This window comes from Pleurodeles waltl, chromosome 3_1 (genome assembly GCF_031143425.1).
Source record: "Pleurodeles waltl isolate 20211129_DDA chromosome 3_1, aPleWal1.hap1.20221129, whole genome shotgun sequence".
Taxonomy (NCBI): domain Eukaryota; kingdom Metazoa; phylum Chordata; class Amphibia; order Caudata; family Salamandridae; genus Pleurodeles; species Pleurodeles waltl.
In genome coordinates, this window is record NC_090440.1 from 1,172,301,554 (window position 1) to 1,172,319,579 (window position 18,026).

The window sequence follows — 18,026 nt, forward strand, 5'->3', positions numbered from 1 at the left end:
TTGGGGGGTGGGGCTGGTTGTTTAAAGACATACTTTTTATAATAATAGCTATTGTATTAAGTTGTTTATTAGTGCAGTGCTTACCTGCTCTCTGTTCCTGTTTAAAATTGTGTAAACTTCCGCCAGTGAAAATACTAGAAACCAATCGAGCTATGATGCAGAGAGAAGAGATAAATTCCCTAATGGCTATTGACCCCACTGTCCTCACTACAGATACTGGTTGTTCATACCCATCGGTTGTTTATGTCCCCATGAATGCAAATTTCAATGAAGTGGGAGTAAAATTCAACATATATGAGGAAATTTAGAACTATTCAAAACGTTTATTATGTTCAGAAGAAAAAAAAACTCAAAAAAGGTCGATTGTTAGAATTCATTTTGAATTGCTTCGTTTCTTTTACACGTGTAAGTTTGAGCTTTTGTTGTCTCTGAACGCACTGTCTATCACATATGTTATCTTATGTATATTTGTTTAGGTAAAATAAGCTTGGTTCCACGCCATAGGCTTGCAGCTGGTTTCTTTCCCTAACTGGGGCACTGTATTCATTATAATTGTGTGTTCAAATAACTAACTGACCTCGGCTGTGGTATTTTGGGGAGGGAAAGGCTGATATCTATACCTTTGAACCATGTAATCCTTTGAAGGGTCTCAAGAATGTGGGGAGTCAGGCAGCTGCAGAAGGGAGGCAAGGACAAGGCTGGGAATGGAACCAGTGTGTGGAAACTGATTAACTCCTTAAAATATCTGTATGACGTATATCATTAGTTACACATTTTATGTACCCTTTGATGTATGAGTATAAATATCACTGTTAAACGCTTTATGCCAGCACACTTTACTTCGGGCCTGGGATGCCAGTGGTAAACCTGTCCTCTTTGCTGCAGCAAAAATAAACAGACCTTTGGTCATTGATTTTTCACTCCGGCTCTCCGTGTCAAAAACTCCTTTGTAAATGCATTTGTAAGTATCTGCAAATATGTGCATTTGACATTTGTTCCAAACATGGCGAATGCAAATGTTACAGATTTTTGCACTTAGTCTTGTACCAATGTAAATTGTGATTTTCGAAACAATTTGTTGCACACAACCTTACACAAATCTACCAAAATAATTTTGCATGATATATATTTACAAAAACACAGTTCTTGTTCTGGCCAATGCACTACATGGTAACTTGCAGAGAGATATTCTGCATACAGTTTACAGCCTAGCCTTGGTTATATTCCAATGAAATTTATCTCATGGTGTTGAAAAAACAACTTTTCGTGGTCAAAGGTGGCAGTAAAATCCGAAGCTCTGCAATGGGAGAAAATAAAAAATAAAAAACACAAACTTCAGTGAAGTAAAAGAAATTTTCATACCACTACTCGTAGGTAATTTAATGTCCAACAGGTGGTTTCCATGCCTCTAGATTTTAAGCTGGACTGCGAGTCATACCATCATAAAACGCTGATGGCCACTTATAGGGACCGCTGTACATTGGATCAGTAAAGGTGTTCTCTATTCAGTAGTACATACTTCAAGTGCATCCTTGACAGACTTGAGCAAGCGCTCAGAGTAAAGGTGCAACATGAGGATTACAGCATTGGCCTAATGATAATGGGATGTTCCGAGAGCTAATGCCTTTGTGGGACGAAATAGGACTTTTCTGACCAAGAATGCCATCCAGCTTCTAGTCTTAACCGTAATGATCCTCTCATTGCCGCTGGCCATGCTTCTTGTGTGCAAAGTCAAGTTTAGGCAGCATTTTTAAAGTGTAGGTGTCACTTAGCAATTGTGAGCAAACAAACCTCCGGTGTAGATTCAAAGAAAATATTTATTGTGGGAGCGGCCCATTCCACCAGAGGAGGCATCAAACTGCAGTGACAACTTCCACGGTGTCTACACAGTGACAAACAGACATATAAAGACATTTGGAATGCCCAAATACAGTTGTGCTGCAGCAGTTTAGATCTAGATGTCACCGCCACTGTATACAAATTATGTTTTACTACATATCTCAAGTGATTCGGTTGCTGCCACAAACACCAATGTCAAGATCGTACTAACACATTCCCAAACTGATCGATGGAGAGACCAGCCATCCCATCCATCCGCATGACGGCGAGGCAGGGCTGGCCATCGAAGAGACAGGGATAAGTCCTGGTAGTCTGTGAAAATGGGCGGCCCTCTGTTCTGCATGTATAGTGCGATCAGCCCTGCTAATTTTCTTACACGCATTTGTATAATTTGCTGCTCCAGAGCAACGGTGCTCCTTGGCATTCAGTGGGGCCCCGTCCACATTCACATTACTCATGCAGCCACTACAATTTTCAAAAATATGATTGTAAGGCAGTGGAAAGCCAATATTCTTCCTAATCTCCTTGGGTGGCAGAAAGAAATTAGACAGATCCCACAAATGGAACTGACAATCACATGGGAACATACGTCTGCCAGTTAAATCGTCCCACGGCAGGATATGAAAGACAAATCATAAACGGACTTCGAGGAATGGATGATCTTAAAAAGGACAATAAATTCACAGTAGGTTGGTAACTGCTTTTTCTACATATTTCACTTAGGGTGCACAGGAAAAGTAGTCTACTCACTTGGCACAGCTTTGTGCCAACAATTTAATGTTAGTGTGATTAGTAGAGACTACATATACTGGAAATAAGTAAATGTGCAGCAAAGGCCACTTGTCTGATTCCAAGGCGCCCAAAGAGTCACACACACACACACACACACACTTTTGCATCTGGATGGTGGTAACGTCTGGATCCATGGCATCCCCTACTTCATATTGGCCCCTTGCATAAAGGCATCCAACACGCCGCAGCACATGTCATCCAAGGCATGAAGAAATATGATCACATCACCCCTTCATGATGGCACTCCAATGGCTCCCTTTGCCAGCCCGCACCATTTTCAAAACCAGTTGCATCATTTACAAAGCCCACATGACCAGCACCCCCACTTATCTTGCACACAAACTCACCATCTCTGGTGTCACCTGCCAGATCCATAGACAGGCCACCATTAGACTAAAGACTAAAAAGTGTAAAAAATAAAAACAAGGCAGCAGGCCTTTTCCATCTATGCACCCACAATGTGGAACATCATTTCCATATCTGTCAGCACAGCCCTCAAGCTGTTCCAATTTAAGAAAGAGTAGAAGACGCAGCTCTCAAAACACTACAACACAATTAAGTAACAGCTAATTTCTGCTCCCAGATACCTCTTCTATTACACAGTGAATGTATGCTTACCATTGACCCTGTACAACCGTCTTTTGCCTTTTGGCAAGGCTTGTGCTATAAAAATACCACATGCAATTAACTGCAGAATGGATTTCAACTCTTTTTATGTAAATGTGAATATTGTGCTAAAGTAATTTTTACGCAAAAAAATGCAGAGATCTCATTTTCCCATTGACTCTGAATGGACTGCTAGTACTCACTCATATTCCAATACTGTTTTTACATCTCAGTCTTGCTCTGGATGTAGTCATTCTTGATGGGGACCTTGCGAAGAGGTTTATTAAGGGCAAGATTTCAACTGTAAGACTGTTGAAGCAGAGGTTACAGATTTAGGGGAGAATCTGGTCAGGGATAACATCTTTTACATGAGTTCAGTGAAAGTGTTAAATGTTGCATTTCACCATAATGGCAGTAAAACAATAGCAGAGCTATTCCAAGACATGGGTAAGGAAGTTGCTAGATGCATCACATATTTCTAAGAAAGGAGTGCTGCCATTGCTGCGCATGCTCGACAAGATGTTTAAGGGGTAAGTATGAGAGAAGAATTCTATGTTGAGGTCGACATTAGGCAGGAACGTTTGATTTTACTAAATTTATATATGCATGTAATATACTGGCTTGTACAGGCTTACAGACAGCCTCCTTGAACTATTGGCCTATTGTTGTATCATTAATCTTTCCTCCACTCACTCCAGCAAACACCATGAGGCAAAGGGTTGGGTGACAGTCACGCTGTCAAGCCAGACCTAAAAATCTATTTAAGTTAATGACTGCCCTTCTCCCAAATCTGCTGCTGCCATAGAAAACCACCATAGATTACCTAAGTATCCAAGATACTCTAATAGCATTTCAATGGCATGCGTGGGCCCCAGAAAGTTCAAGCTCAGGCAGCTGGAAAAATAAACTAAATGATCACACCTGTGTAAAGGGGAAGCACTTTTTTTGTGGAATCACACAACTATTTCCCCAATCAAAACATGTATTCCTGCTTCCAAACATGTGGACAGAACCAAGGTCCCTTTGCTGGTGATTATCACATAATTAGCTGGTGAAAGCTGTGCTATCAAGCCAGACCATAAAAACAAGAGAAAACAAAACCAGCATTGACCAACCCAAAAGGCTGTCAGTCAATGCCAGATCTATTGGTTTTATCAATGTTTGTCAAGTTTGGATTTTTTAAAGCACAGCTGTCAAACATACATGCTGCTAGAGCATATAGAATGGGCTTACAAGTCCTCCCCTTTCAAGCATTACCTTTGTTTGAGCAGCCTCTTTCAGCTATTGGATTTAAACTTCAGAAATCAAGTGTTTTCTCTACACACTGGAATTTCATTTGTTACCAAATGCTACAGGCTGTTTGGTGTATTTTTTCCAACTGCATTTGAGCTCCTGCATTGAACTGCATGAGGAACTATTATTCAATGCTAGACTTCTGTATGCTCCAGCTAGCTCCATCCCATATGCCTCACTTTGATGAGCTAACGTTGTGTGTGTTACATTAAACCCAGACTATATGACTTTGACAATGATTCTTACAAATAAGCGCTCCCCCTTCTGAAACAGATACAGCAACCCTAAACACAAGAGACAAAGTGTTGGTCTCTTTGGGTCTCCCTTTTTGACAGCTTTCGTTAGTAAACTGAAAGTGGTGCTTCACTGCAGTTCTCCCAAAGGCCCCTGGAGTCACCAATGGTACAAGGATCAAAACAAACAACACTCAGTTTTGCAAATGGGAATGACAATTTGAAACACAAGATAACCTTTAAAAATCTTATTTGAGTTACTTCTCCCATTAATCGTAAGATAATGTTTATTGTATTTGGTAAAACAATGCACTCTTTCTATTTCACAGCAACCTTTAGCTTAAGGTTTTTAGAAAACAGCATTGCACAACTCTCTTTGAGGCAAGGCTTTGCTTTAAGCCTTCAAGTCTCTTTCTTCATGCTCTGAGTCAGTTTGCAGAAGTTTGTAAAAGGCTAGGCATGCATGTATATACTTTCCCATGGAGGGCTGGACATGGTGGGGTTTGACACAGGAGTGACATCCATGGCCCCCCAGGTCTCAGTACTTGTGTTATGGCGTTTGTGTGATACAGTGAACATGACAGTCTATGGTGGCCTTGGACAGGGCAAGGGCAGGGAGGTGTGCCAGGGAAGATATTCATACCCTTTACCCTGCCAACACAAACAGATCTACAGACCGAGGATGCCAGCAAACAAGACAATTGCAACTGATTTAGCATTTTGTAGGCTCTATTTCTGAGGTCGATAGTGTTTGGATCCGTGCAAAGGGCTTAACTAGGGAATCAAGTAACAATCAAACTTTTAATTTGTAGTGTTACAAATTTGGCCTCACAATAAGAATCAAAAGCCTTTAATGTAATTTCTGGTTAGATTACAAATTAACACTCAGGTTAATATAAACATATCTCAAACACATACTGTAAAGATACAGAATAACATCTCAATAGCCAAATCTTCTGAAGAAATTTAGACGAATCAGCATAAGACAAACCAGAAATTCGGTCACGGCAATACAGAATATTAGCAGGTATATTTGATGCTCAGAAAACAAATGTTGGTCATTTTTTATATACATGAGTGCAAGTTAAAATGATCTAACTAAGTTGAACTATGGCCAATAATAAATATCTCCTAAAAGTCTAATGTATTGGAAAATTTAAAAATCTAAAAAAGGACAAAAAGGTGGGCAGTAAAAACAAAACAAAAATGATTAGGAAAAATGAATAGGAAGGTATCAGACTTTTAGCAGCTTGGTCAAGAGTCTTCTTAGACAATCAAGTGTAAGCTTAAGCCACACACAGCAAAGCATGGGTGCAAAGGGGAAAGTCCGAGGTCTGTACCTCTCAAAGTCCAAGAGAATATGCTCTCCAATCAATTTGTGTAAGTCCTAGTTAAAATTGCAAAAGTCCATCAGGTAATGCCTTCATCGCACAATCATGTGCACCACTGTATTCTCCTGTCTCACAGTATCACTTGCAACAACTTCAGCTCCAGCAGCAGTCCTAAGAAAGCTGCTGTCTTTGGTCCTCTGGACATTATTTGCAACATGCATGAATAAGTGACAATAATTTCTCTTTCGAGCTCTTGGTGTACCGCCTTCAAAGTTCTCTCAGGCTCTCTATTAGAAAAACAATAGCACATATATTTCCAAACTAACATTTCATGTGAATGCACCTGCAGTGAAAATGACAGTAGCAGAAAACGAATATCAGTTCTCAAGTTAAAGAAATTAAGGCCTACCCATGTCAAGTTTTAAGCAACATTCACTAATGTACATTTAATTTCACGTTATACTTGTACACATTATATTTCTACAGTTAGATAAATATCAACTATATCAATTCAAATACATTTTCATGTTACAGTTAATATGAATGAAATAAATTGTCCGTACATGAATGGTAATATAGTCTAGAATCACATTTCCCAATGTTAGGCAGTGAACATTAATGCACACCTTAGATAAATTATAGTTTCTAGTGTAAATACATTCAACATGAGGATAGTTATAAAATTACTCAATGATGATCTCATTTAAAAAGTTATGGTACATCATACATCATTTCCTTAACACTACAGTGAATTCACTTTAATATTGACTTCAGATGCACCACTTAACATAAGTGAAATGTTAAAACACACAGTTTAAGCTACGTGATTGGCACATATAGATCATGATTGGCACATATAGATCATGATAATGACGTCAGGGGTTGTAGCAAAGTCTACACTTGTCCACAACACTGGTTAGTTACATGCAATTGGACAGACCCACGCCTCAACTAATCACAGGTGCGAAATCCCTTGGCAACATTAAAGACTGGGCCTCAGGCCCAAAATTCATATCACAACAGAAAACATTTAACAGAATGGTAGCAACTCGCTCACTCCTGCATAAAGTAAAATCCTACTTCCCCAACGCAGATTCCAGAACTATTTGCGAGCACTCATCTTGTCCCATTTGGAAAGCCGCAGTGCCCTGCTCACCGGAGTCCCAGATAAGACTAACACCAATAAAGAGCACTTGCCACGCTGCTGCATGCTCCACAATGGGCTCAAAAAGATTAACCACATACTGAGCCACACATACTACCTATATTATTATATATTATGTTTAAGAAATGCTACATTGCGTGCAACACAGAGCTGACCACCACCCCCAACTACAGAAGAGAAAGTGAACATCTCCAGACCTATACAAGATAAGACAAAAGGGAATCATCCAACTTAGCCAGAATATGAAACAACAATCCCCCCACACACATCTTGCTTGCTCACATTCTGATATTTCTGGAAAGATCTGAAGACATACTGGTTAAAGAAGCATCCAATCTGATAAGGGTCGTCACTACCTTTGTCGTCTGTGAGATTAAGGACTCATTCTGTTTGATCCAGAATGTGAACACCCTTTTGAATCGTTGTCCTCCTGGTTACTGCACTGGATCCCTTAATAAAGAGTACTCCCTTTCTCTACTTGTTTCAGCGATAAAGTGCAGCACATATTGGTGGCACCAGTAGTGCCCCAACTGGTATGTAGACCTGAAGGGACCACCAGCACTTACTGCCAGAGGCATTTATCACAGTTGGGGTTTGTGCACATGGGTGGTGTAGTGATCAGAGCTCATCACAATTTGGGGTGATGGTGGAAATTAGAAGCAGCAAAGTACCTTGGCAGTTACAAAGAGCAGTGGGATGAGGAGAAGCAAGGAACGGCATGCATGCCTTCTATTTATAAGGTTACTCACTCCGCCTGGCTAAAATGTTCTGAATTCCTGCTGCCTGTTGTGAGAGACTGCAATATAAGACAGAAGGGCAATTCCATGAAAGGGCAAAAAAAGGCCGACTTTATGGCCTTACACCCTCCACAGAACAGAGCCTTCTTTTGCAAATTAAGGACCCAAACAAAGAATCCAACGTGGTCTTTGATACCTTAAATTTACAAGGAATGGGATTACGGACAATTCGTTTTTTTCAGCACATTCAGAACTTCTTCAAAAAACACAACAACAAAAAAACGTGACAGACTAGCATGTGTGTTGCACAGATTGGTGAGAATCTCAACAATAAGCAGAATCTTTCTATATGTTAATTAAAGTGGATGAACGACCACTTAATCTGAAAAATATCTGAATAGTTGCTTAAAAATACCCGAGGTCTTCCAAATACAAACAATGACAATGTAACTAATTTGTTTCAGTACAAGAAAGGTGTTTGCTGAAATGCAAATGGGTGTCCAAATGAAGGCCAAAAGGGATATCTCACAATTGTTTAAACAGATTCATATTAGAGCACCTAAATGCCCTTATAGAATGTCACAGTTTTAATTAATTTAGGACCATAGACCTTGAGACTTCTGGTCTCTATAGAAGATATAAATAACTGCCGGAAGAAAAGTTTTAAAAAATGTCTTAGATTTTGAAAGTAAATATCACATGAATTAGTCAAATAAGAAGTCGGTATATCATCTTCATGGTCTCTCCTCTCAAAGGCTATATTAAACTGGCACCATTCAGTAGTTGACAAGGCACCTGGCACTTTTTCATCTTGGTTTTATTACACGTTGATCAAGTCCAATGCCATCTGATTATTCTTTCATTTGTTTAATGTGGTTTGAGATGAGGATTGGCCCTGGAAGTTCCTCGAAGTAAGATCGATCATTCAAAAGAGCATTCCCCCATTTTTGCTTACCTATACAAGTTTGGTGCAAAATGAACAGATTTATACTCGGTATATATATATCTATATCCACCAACAATATTTATAATGGTCTGTTCGATGGCTCAAAATTAGATCTTTAATCTCAATTAGATCTGGTTAAATTCTGGCACGAGACAAGATCAACAAGTGGAAGAACTGCTAGTGTAACCAAATACTGTGTTGCTGTAAATCAGCCTCCAATTTAAACCAGATATTCTAACCCATATTCTTATCATTTACCGACAACTCATTAATTGCCATCAGAAATATCCAATAAAGTTGTATCAACCTTTGTAGCGCCCCCACCGACATTGCTGAGCATGCTCTTATGAGCTCTATCAATTTGGAACTTTAAAAAAAATATTATTTAAAAAAAATATTTAGCTTCAATACAGTTTTCAAAAAGGTATTACTCAACAGCAGTAATGTTTTACGTTTTTGTTTTTACTAGAAAATGTAGTTTTCTTTTTATAAAGTAATACAAGTAAAAAAAAAACAAGGATTGGCAAAGGAAATGGTTTGCGCTTATGCGAGAGCTATTTCATTGGCAATTTGTTTTAGCCATGTTATACACCAGTGTGGCTGCTGTTCTGCATGGCTGAAAGTTGGTGGAGTGGGTTGGGGGGTAGTGTGAAGTGGGGTGCACTGGAGTGGGGGTGGGGTAGATTGGTGTGGGGTAGTTTGGAGTTGGGGGGTAGATTGGAGTTGGGTGGATCAGATTGGGTAGACTGGGTGGATGGGATAGATTAGAGTGTGGTTGGGCAGGGCAGAGTAGAGTGGGGAGGAGTGGAGTGGTATGGGGTAGGTAGAGTGGGTAAGATTATAGAGTACAGTCGAGGTACTTTGGAGTGGGGCAGATTGGTAGTTGGTTAGATTCGAATGAAGTAGACTTGGTTAGATTGGACTGGGGTAGACGGAGTGAAATGGGGTTGAGTGGAGTAGAATGGAGTTGGGTGGGTAGATTAGGTGGGGTGGAGTGGATTGGAGTAGATTTCAGTGAAGTAGAGTAGATTGCATAGGAGTGGAGTAGGGTAGATTAAAGTATGATATTTTTGGAGTGGAGGGGGTAGATTGGGTGGAGTGGAATAGATTTTAGTGAAATGGGGTAGATTGGTCTGGGGTACATTGACTAGGATGGGGTAGGGTTGAGTTGAGTGGAACTAAGTGAATTTGAATGGAGTGGGGTAGGTTAGGGTAGATTTGAATAGAGTACATTAGAGTGGAGTACAGTGGAGTGGGATAGTTTGGAGTGGAGTGGGGTAGAGTGGAGTAGGTTGGGGCGGATGGGAGTTGACTAGACGTTAGAGGAATAGAGTGGGGTAGGTTGATATGGGGTAGATTGTTGTAGAGTATATTGGGATGGAGTGAGTTAGATTGTAGTGGAGTAGATTGAAGTAGACTGAGACTAGTGAGGTGGAGTGGGATAGATTGTTGTGGAGTATGTTGAAATGGAGTGCTGGACTCTGATAGAGTGGAGTAGATTAAAGTAGATTGGAGTGGAGCGCGGTAGACTGAGTAGGGTTGATTAGAGTGAAGAGGGTCCACGGGGGAGGAGGAGGATAGACTGGAGTGGGGTAGATTGGAAATGAGTGAGGTAGACTGAAGTGGAGTAGATTGTGTTGGACTGGATTGGAGAAGAGTGGGGTAGACAGTAGTGAAGTAGGCTTGGGTAGATTAGAGTGAAGTGGATAAAGTGGGGAGGGGTGGACTGGGGTGGTGTGGCGTAGACTGCAGTGGAGTGGACTGGAGAACACTGCAGTGGAGTTGAGTGGAGAGGAGTAGGCTGTTGTAGAATGTAGTGGGACAGAATGAGGTACATTAGGGTGGAACACATTGTTGTGGAGTGGACTGAGGTAAGGTGGAATGGAGTGGGCTAGAGTGGAGTGGATAAGAGTGGAGCAGAGTGGAGTGGGTTAGTTATGACTGGGGAAGAATGGATAGGAGTGCAGTAGATTGGAGTGGACTGGATATGGGTAGACTGGAGCAGAGTGTTAGATTTGGAGGAGTATAGTAGGTTGGGGTAGGCTGGAATGCAGTAGATTGGAGAAGAGTGGAGTGGGTAGAGTGGAGTGGGTAGACTGGAGTGGAGTAGACTGGAGTAAAGTAGGGTAGAATGTACTGGGGGGTAGACTGGATTGGAGTGGAATGGGGTAGATTGAAGTGGAGTAGATTGTAGAGTAAATTGATTGGGTGGAGTAGACTGGAAGGGGGTAGATTGTGGTAAAGTGGGGTAGGTTGGAGGGTAATGGAGCAGACTGGAGTCGAGTGGGGTAGACTGGAATAAGTGGTGGAGGGACGTAGAGTGAAGTGTTGTAGAATGGAACGGTGTGGCGTGGAGTGAAAGGGCATAGAGTGGAGTAGATTGTTGTTAAGTGGAGTGGTGTAAAGAGAAGTAGAGTAGTGTGGAGTATGCATGGGGCCGTGGTGCGCTGCTCTTACAGACAAAACACATTTTCAATTTAAGTGACCATTACATTTGCAATAATATAAAATGTTGGTGGCACAACTGATAATGTGTGGAAATGTCATCACCTTAAGCACTGATGTGTTCTGATCGCATTCCAATATATGTTGCCACTACACTTTAGAACTGCAAAAAAGATGTGCTTAATTTGTACTTTCCCGATTCTGATATATTTTATCATGTTTGTTCTGTACTGGAAATCACACACACTACACCCTCTACTCTCACATGGCAAGACGGTCACATAAATTCTCCCCCTTTGAAGTCAAGAAAACAAAAGCAAACACCAAGCTCCCTCCATGACAGAACCTGACATTTGACATCCATCTTCGAATGCACAGTAATGGTGACAAGATAAGAACAAGATTTAATGTCCTGTTTACTGAAAGCGAGTACTCTGAAGGATACATTAAACAAGCAATGCTCACGGAGGAAACAGCTTAAGTGGATAGCCTAAAACAAAGCCAGCAAATAGAAAGCAAGCGACTGAGTTACAAATCACAAAGCCAATAGAAAGCAACAGGCAAAATGCATTCTCAGGGTAGCTTTCACAATGCCAACAAGAAGTTGTATGTGCGCTGCAACAATACATGGGGTCAACCCAATAACCCTAAGAACCAGGGTACTGTCAGTGTATCAAAACAATTGGTTCAACTAAGGGAATTTAAGGTGAAGCAACATAGCAACTAGACAAGAAAAGAACATACAAATGTAATAAAGAAATCTAACTTAGTTCCCTTGCCAAATCACTGAAAAAAAACTACAGAAACGTAATGAAATGTTTAAATACACAGATAATCTAGACACAGATACAAATTAGAAGGATCACATTCTAACAATTAAAGCAATTCTGGTGAAATCAAAAAATAAGAATGAAATTCAAAATAATACCTGCATGTAAAGAATACTAAATGTCAAAAACACAAAGATAAATTGAAAATGGTCAATTAAAACAAAAATAAATTCAACTAATGCAATCCATACTATAAAACATAAGTCGATGTTTCACTGCAAGAGAACGGCTGTTCTCTTGCAGTCACAGATCGCAGTGTGCTTAACTCTGCAAATTTTCTCGACCTTTTTTGTTAGACTGTTAGGATTAAGAAATTAGGATTAAGAAATGGGTTTCCTTCGTGACTTCACGTGTCCCAAATAATTTAATTTGGTGGGTACCCTGATACAAGTCCAACCTGTTCCTAACTAGTCTTCTGCTTTGCCCAGGGTGGTTGTTGTTTCTCCAGTTTGTCCTAGGTCCTTTTCTGCCATTTTTCTTCAAAATTTCTAGAGGAACTCTAAATTGCTTTCATAAATATTCTTTTGACAATCTGCCCTGATAATGGCACTAGTCAATTTCACTTTAAGGGCTGAAACGTCAACTTATGTTTTAAAAAAGGGACTGCATTATTTGTTGAAATTATTTTTGTTTTCAGTGAACGTTTTAAATTTATCTTTGTGTTTTTGTCATTTAGTGTTCTTTACTTGCAGCCTAATCATTTGTATTCCATTCTTGTTATTTATTACACCAGAAGTTTTGGACTTGTTGTTACAAAATTAGAATCAAAAGATCACACAATCTGTTTCTAGATTGTTATCTGTGTATTTAAATGCATCCTTAAATTTCTGTAGTGTGTTTTCAGTGATTTGACAAGGGAATCAAATTTAATTTCCTTATATTTTTTTTTTTGGCTAGTTGCAATGTTGCTCTAGCTTAAACTTCCAGAGTGTACCAATTGTTTTGATACACATACACAAGAAGCTGTATGCAAACCAGACAGCTATGCTATCTGGTAGGCTTCGACCTAAAAGAGATTTCCTGAGTTCAGATGACGAGATTTTCTACTGGACTGGAAGGGGGGGGGGGGGTGATTATAGAACTTGATGGTAGCTACGGAAAACGCCTAGTTGCCAAAAGATAGCTTATTTAGTTTTGAGAATAGTTAGATAAGCGAGAAAGCTAATCTCTTGGCATGGAAAATACTGGCTACAGAACCTCATGGATGACAGTAACAGATTTAGGGCTGGATTACAAGTACAGCGGTGGCGGTCCAACTGCTGCATCCTTGATGGTCTGACTGCCAGAGCTGAATGCCGGCGGTCAGACCGCCACAATATCACCATCACCGCCAGGATCTTGGATCCGGTTGGGTTGGTGGTAGAGAAAGCTGTGGTCAAGCACGGCCTTGCTTTTGTCGGCATCGCCATGCTGATCACAACTTACCTTTCTGCTGGTCTTTTCATGGCAACAACACCGCCATGAACAGGCCGGTGAAAAGGCAGAGACGGGGCAACAGGGGGGCCCCAGCACCACCCAAGCCCATGTCATGGGCAGTGCAGGGCCCCCCTGTCAGCACACATAAAATGAGCACTGCCTGTAATGGCAACAATGAGGCGGAATTGGCCTCAGATTTCCCTTAGAGTTCAAGCGAATGCCGCCGCACCATCTCCACCATCTGGCTCTCCTGGAACATAATATGGAGGTGGGAAGGCAGCCGGCCTGGTGGCGTCTTCCCCACTAACGTATTGGTGGTCCGGCAGTCAGACTACCAAAATCATAACCAGGCCCTTATTTTTTTATTTTTTTTCCTGTAATTGTGTATTTGCATATACTTTTGTCTGTCTCAAATGCCTAGAGCTTAAATTCTACCAGGTGATAGACTGTAGTCTTGGATACAGAGAATTTAGGTAATTTAGATGTTGATCCCCAAAAATACCCTTTCTACCCACCACATTGCATGGAAAATTATCCACTTTTGTTTCACACCTCATCCTATCTGGGAGCTTCGGGATAAGTTAAGTTGTGCAGGTCAATTGTGTACAGCCAGTTTCATAAATTATTTTTATCGTTCTTCACACTGATGGGATGTGAAAAGGAAATGAGTGTGAACTGAGTACAGCCCAGCTGCCCTACTCTTTCACCCCAAACAAGCAACATCAAACCGACTGGTCTTACCTTAGCAAACTGGAACTGTTTATTATTTCATACGCTTTTTTTTTGCAAGCATATGCCACAAAAATAAAATGAAAAAGAAACCATTCCAGCACTTAATTGTGGCTGCCATATGTTTACAATGAAAACTGTACATTAAAAAAACATACACTGGCGCAGACAGTTTACTAGTGATAAATCATCACCTAACCATAAACTCAAATTTAAGCAGCTACAATGTTATACTGCCACTTGGGAACTTTATAACAGCAACTTTGAAAATATGGAAAGTGAATCGTCATCTAAATTGTCATCGGACTGCAGGCAAAATAAATATCTTGTACACCCATTTGAACCAGCTTTGCCACTGAAGAATGTGAACAACGATGTTCGCATCCTTTGCACAATATACAGAGGCATTCTGCACTCAAAGTAAAGGGAAGTCAACACGTGTAGTGGACTGACCCATTGCCCCATTCTGTACACTGTGGTGGGCGTATACAATATGTGAATGACAATTTGGCAGACCAATCGATGATGCCCACTGACCAGAAACTCTGCCTTGTATGAATGTTATGTATGAATTTTTGGGAAAACAATAGTATGGCAAAACACTAATGCGGTCTCAAAGGCCAGACCTAAAAGGTGTTACTCAACTATTCTTACTTCATTAGAAATAAAAACAGACTTTTGGGAAATAGTACTACTTCCGTATATGTATCAGAATTCATTACTGAGAAATGCCCACAGGCCCAGCCATAACTTTAAAGATTGTCAATGCATTTCCTGCATTACCACCAAGTCTCAATCCATCACATTTACTTAGCAACACATATTAAGACATTCAGCTCACAGGGAACCCTAGAAAAAAGACAAATATCGTTGTAAATAATTTGTAACACCACAAGTTATTTATAGTGAGGAATGAAATAAATATGTATTTTATTAGTGGCTTTTACAAAGACCTAACCTCTGCTGATATCAACTCAAAGCACTGTAGGTGAGGGGGACAAGTATTTTTACAAACCGAGGTTTACCCCACCATACAGTGGCAACTCTAAAACTGAAAACTCCTTTGTTTGCAGAGATGTTGGTGCTCTAATGCATCTGGGCCACCGGCTACTGCTCATATCCGATGGGATAGTAGGGGAGGAGTACAGCTATAGGAACAGCTAGGAACCACAATCTGAAAGGGGAAATCCAACTCCGAGCTGACCGTTAACTGAAAGGAAGGTATTCTGTTTCAAAGGAAGTTTGAAATTGAGGGCATCCAATCAGAAAAGAGGAGAGCAGGTTCTATGCCGGATTTTCTGGATAACCACATACTTGGTCAAATATTGTAATTTAGGTTCACTAAATGTAAATTGATCTTATTCAGCTATCATGAAATTCTGGCACTTACCTAGTTCTCACAGACCTACTCTGGGTACCCATTCATTTAGAGTTTTCATTGCCTGATATGCTAAAGATTGGAACCAAACAGATGCAAGGCCTTCCCACTCAATCGTCTGTATCTGTTTGAATGAAGGGAAAGAGGTTGTTCACTGTGGCCCCCAGCTGGATGAGAAGGCAAGTGAACATTAAACGGGGAGAAACGATGCAGCTGGAAAACCCTAGAAAAGAGAAATGTTTCATAATCCATGATGGTACATTCAAACCTTCCTATCAAATAAATGGCTTGTAGATCCACCAAATTGTAACCCTGCCCGAGTAATGATAATCCATGGCATTAAGAGACAAGACACCAGTGCCTATTTTTGAGATGAAAAATTATTCAATGAGAATGTATTGTAATGTTCGCTACTAGCTATGTTACAAAACAAGGACCTACAGAAAACTGTGAATTCGGGGTATACTTACAATAAACGGCAACTGTATTACTGTGCTGAAAGAAATAGCAAATTCAAAATTCCATATTGACTTAACTGAAATTGCCAATTCCTTCAAAGCAGTGCACACAAATCCCTGTCCGTTTGTAATTTTATGCTTCTTTTTAGGTCTTGCATAGACAGCGTATGAACTAGCTTTTCAAGACATTTTGTTTACAGTTAGTGAGCTACAGGCTTACCATTAGTTAGCTTCAGCATGGCTCACATTTGCTTCTTTTCCATTAGGTACGGCGTGTCATATCGGCTCTTGTGTTTGCACTTCCTCTGGAGCATGGAAGGAAGCATATCCAGAGTGAATTTACCTTCACGCAGATTCCTTTGAGGTTCACTGCACTGAACAAAATTAACCTCTAAATAAAAGTCCAATTAAACTTATTAGCCGTAAGGCTTCAGGGCTCTGAAAATATAGAAAAGCCCAAGAAGAACAGTCCGACAACCTATGCACCATTTCATTTGGAGCTTAATGTAGCACAAACCTGGAAATCAAATGTCACCTAGACTCTTTACAGCACCTTGACGCAGCTGGCAAATGGCTATCAATTGGTGATATTTTGGTCACTATAAGCTTCTTCAGAAGGCAGTGGAGGCAGTTAGTGTCAATGCTGTAGTGTCATGTCTACCATGCACCCCCTGAATGTAGCAGTCAGTAAAGGTCAGCGCGCCACTGAAAGCTCGAGCCAGGCTTAAGCGCGAAGCATGGCTCTGCTGGAATGCTGTTGGAATCTTAAGCCCATAACTGCAGAGCTTCCATGTGGCTTCTGTTTGCCTCACTCTACCCATGATGAGGCTTTACCACCAGAGCGGTCTAAGGTGGAATTGGTGAAACCGGTTCAAGTCTTGGGGTTGGCTCAAAATCCTGAGATTTTGGGCAAATCACTTAATCAACCCATGCCTAAAAAACACGTCCTTCTGTAACGTACCTGGCCCTCATGTAAGGCACTTCAGTACCTTCGGGTCGAGTTTGAGCTATACTAATAAAGCCTTAACATAAGGATGGACAAATATATACACATTTACTGGCAATTCGTACAAAGGTTAAATCGCGACTTCCCTGCTTAAACTGTGTGATCATGAAAGCACTTTCAAATACCTGAATTCAGACTAGCAGTTGTACAAAACTAGCCCTATTAATAAGTACTTCTTAATGCAGCGCTATAATCTGCCCTATTAACGTTAAGGCTTCTACACGTAAAACATGATAAAATCTCTTTCTTTAACGTGTTTTGTTGTACAATTTACATACCAAACGTTTGCTCGGTTCGGCTTGTACTCTAAGATATCAACCAGTCAGACCTTTGGCTCGGCTCGCTGTTCATTTGCCGGCTCGCCCACCTTAAGCAGCCAGCACCCAACCGGTCGAAGGCGACTCTCAGCCAGTCCTTATTGTTCAGCTAACAGTTCTAAGCATGCTGGGAATTGCAGCTTCACTTCTCCCATTAAAGGCCTAGACCTACAAACTAATGTTGTTTGTATTAACTGTAAAACAGTTCTAACTCGCTACATGTACTCGTAAATAAAGCCGCCGCTTTATATAATGGACATAGCTAAAGAAAACCCATTATTCCACGGCCAGTACACTGAGTAACATTAAACCTGGGTCATAATGACGCATTTTACCGTGATTAGAAGGCATTTGTTGTCGTTCCTTCAGACAGGTGAAGCTACACATCGACAAAACGATTGAACCTGTAGCCCTGAAACATCGACGCATAGCATTTCACCTGAGGCCAAAGGTGGAAGAGGAGTTAGCCAAATTGGAAAGCGCTGGCATTATTGAAAAGGTTGAG

The 18,026-nt window shown here is 40.6% G+C and overlaps 1 protein-coding gene across 2 annotated transcripts in view; it reads right to left on the bottom strand.

Annotated features, from left to right (window-relative positions):
* The window catches only part of ST14 (ST14 transmembrane serine protease matriptase), a 320,066-nt gene that overhangs the window by 281,766 nt on the left and 20,274 nt on the right, over window positions 1-18,026 (bottom strand). Inside the window, exon 1 of one of the 2 annotated variants that reach the window (XM_069224468.1) lies at window positions 16,419-16,438. The exons of the other annotated variant lie outside the window; for it this stretch is intronic. Within the exon in view, the coding sequence (XP_069080569.1) occupies window positions 16,419-16,421 (3 nt within the window). The 5' untranslated portion in view covers window positions 16,422-16,438. Of the gene's footprint in view, window positions 1-16,418; window positions 16,439-18,026 lie in introns of those variants that run through there. 2 annotated transcript variants of the gene reach the window in all.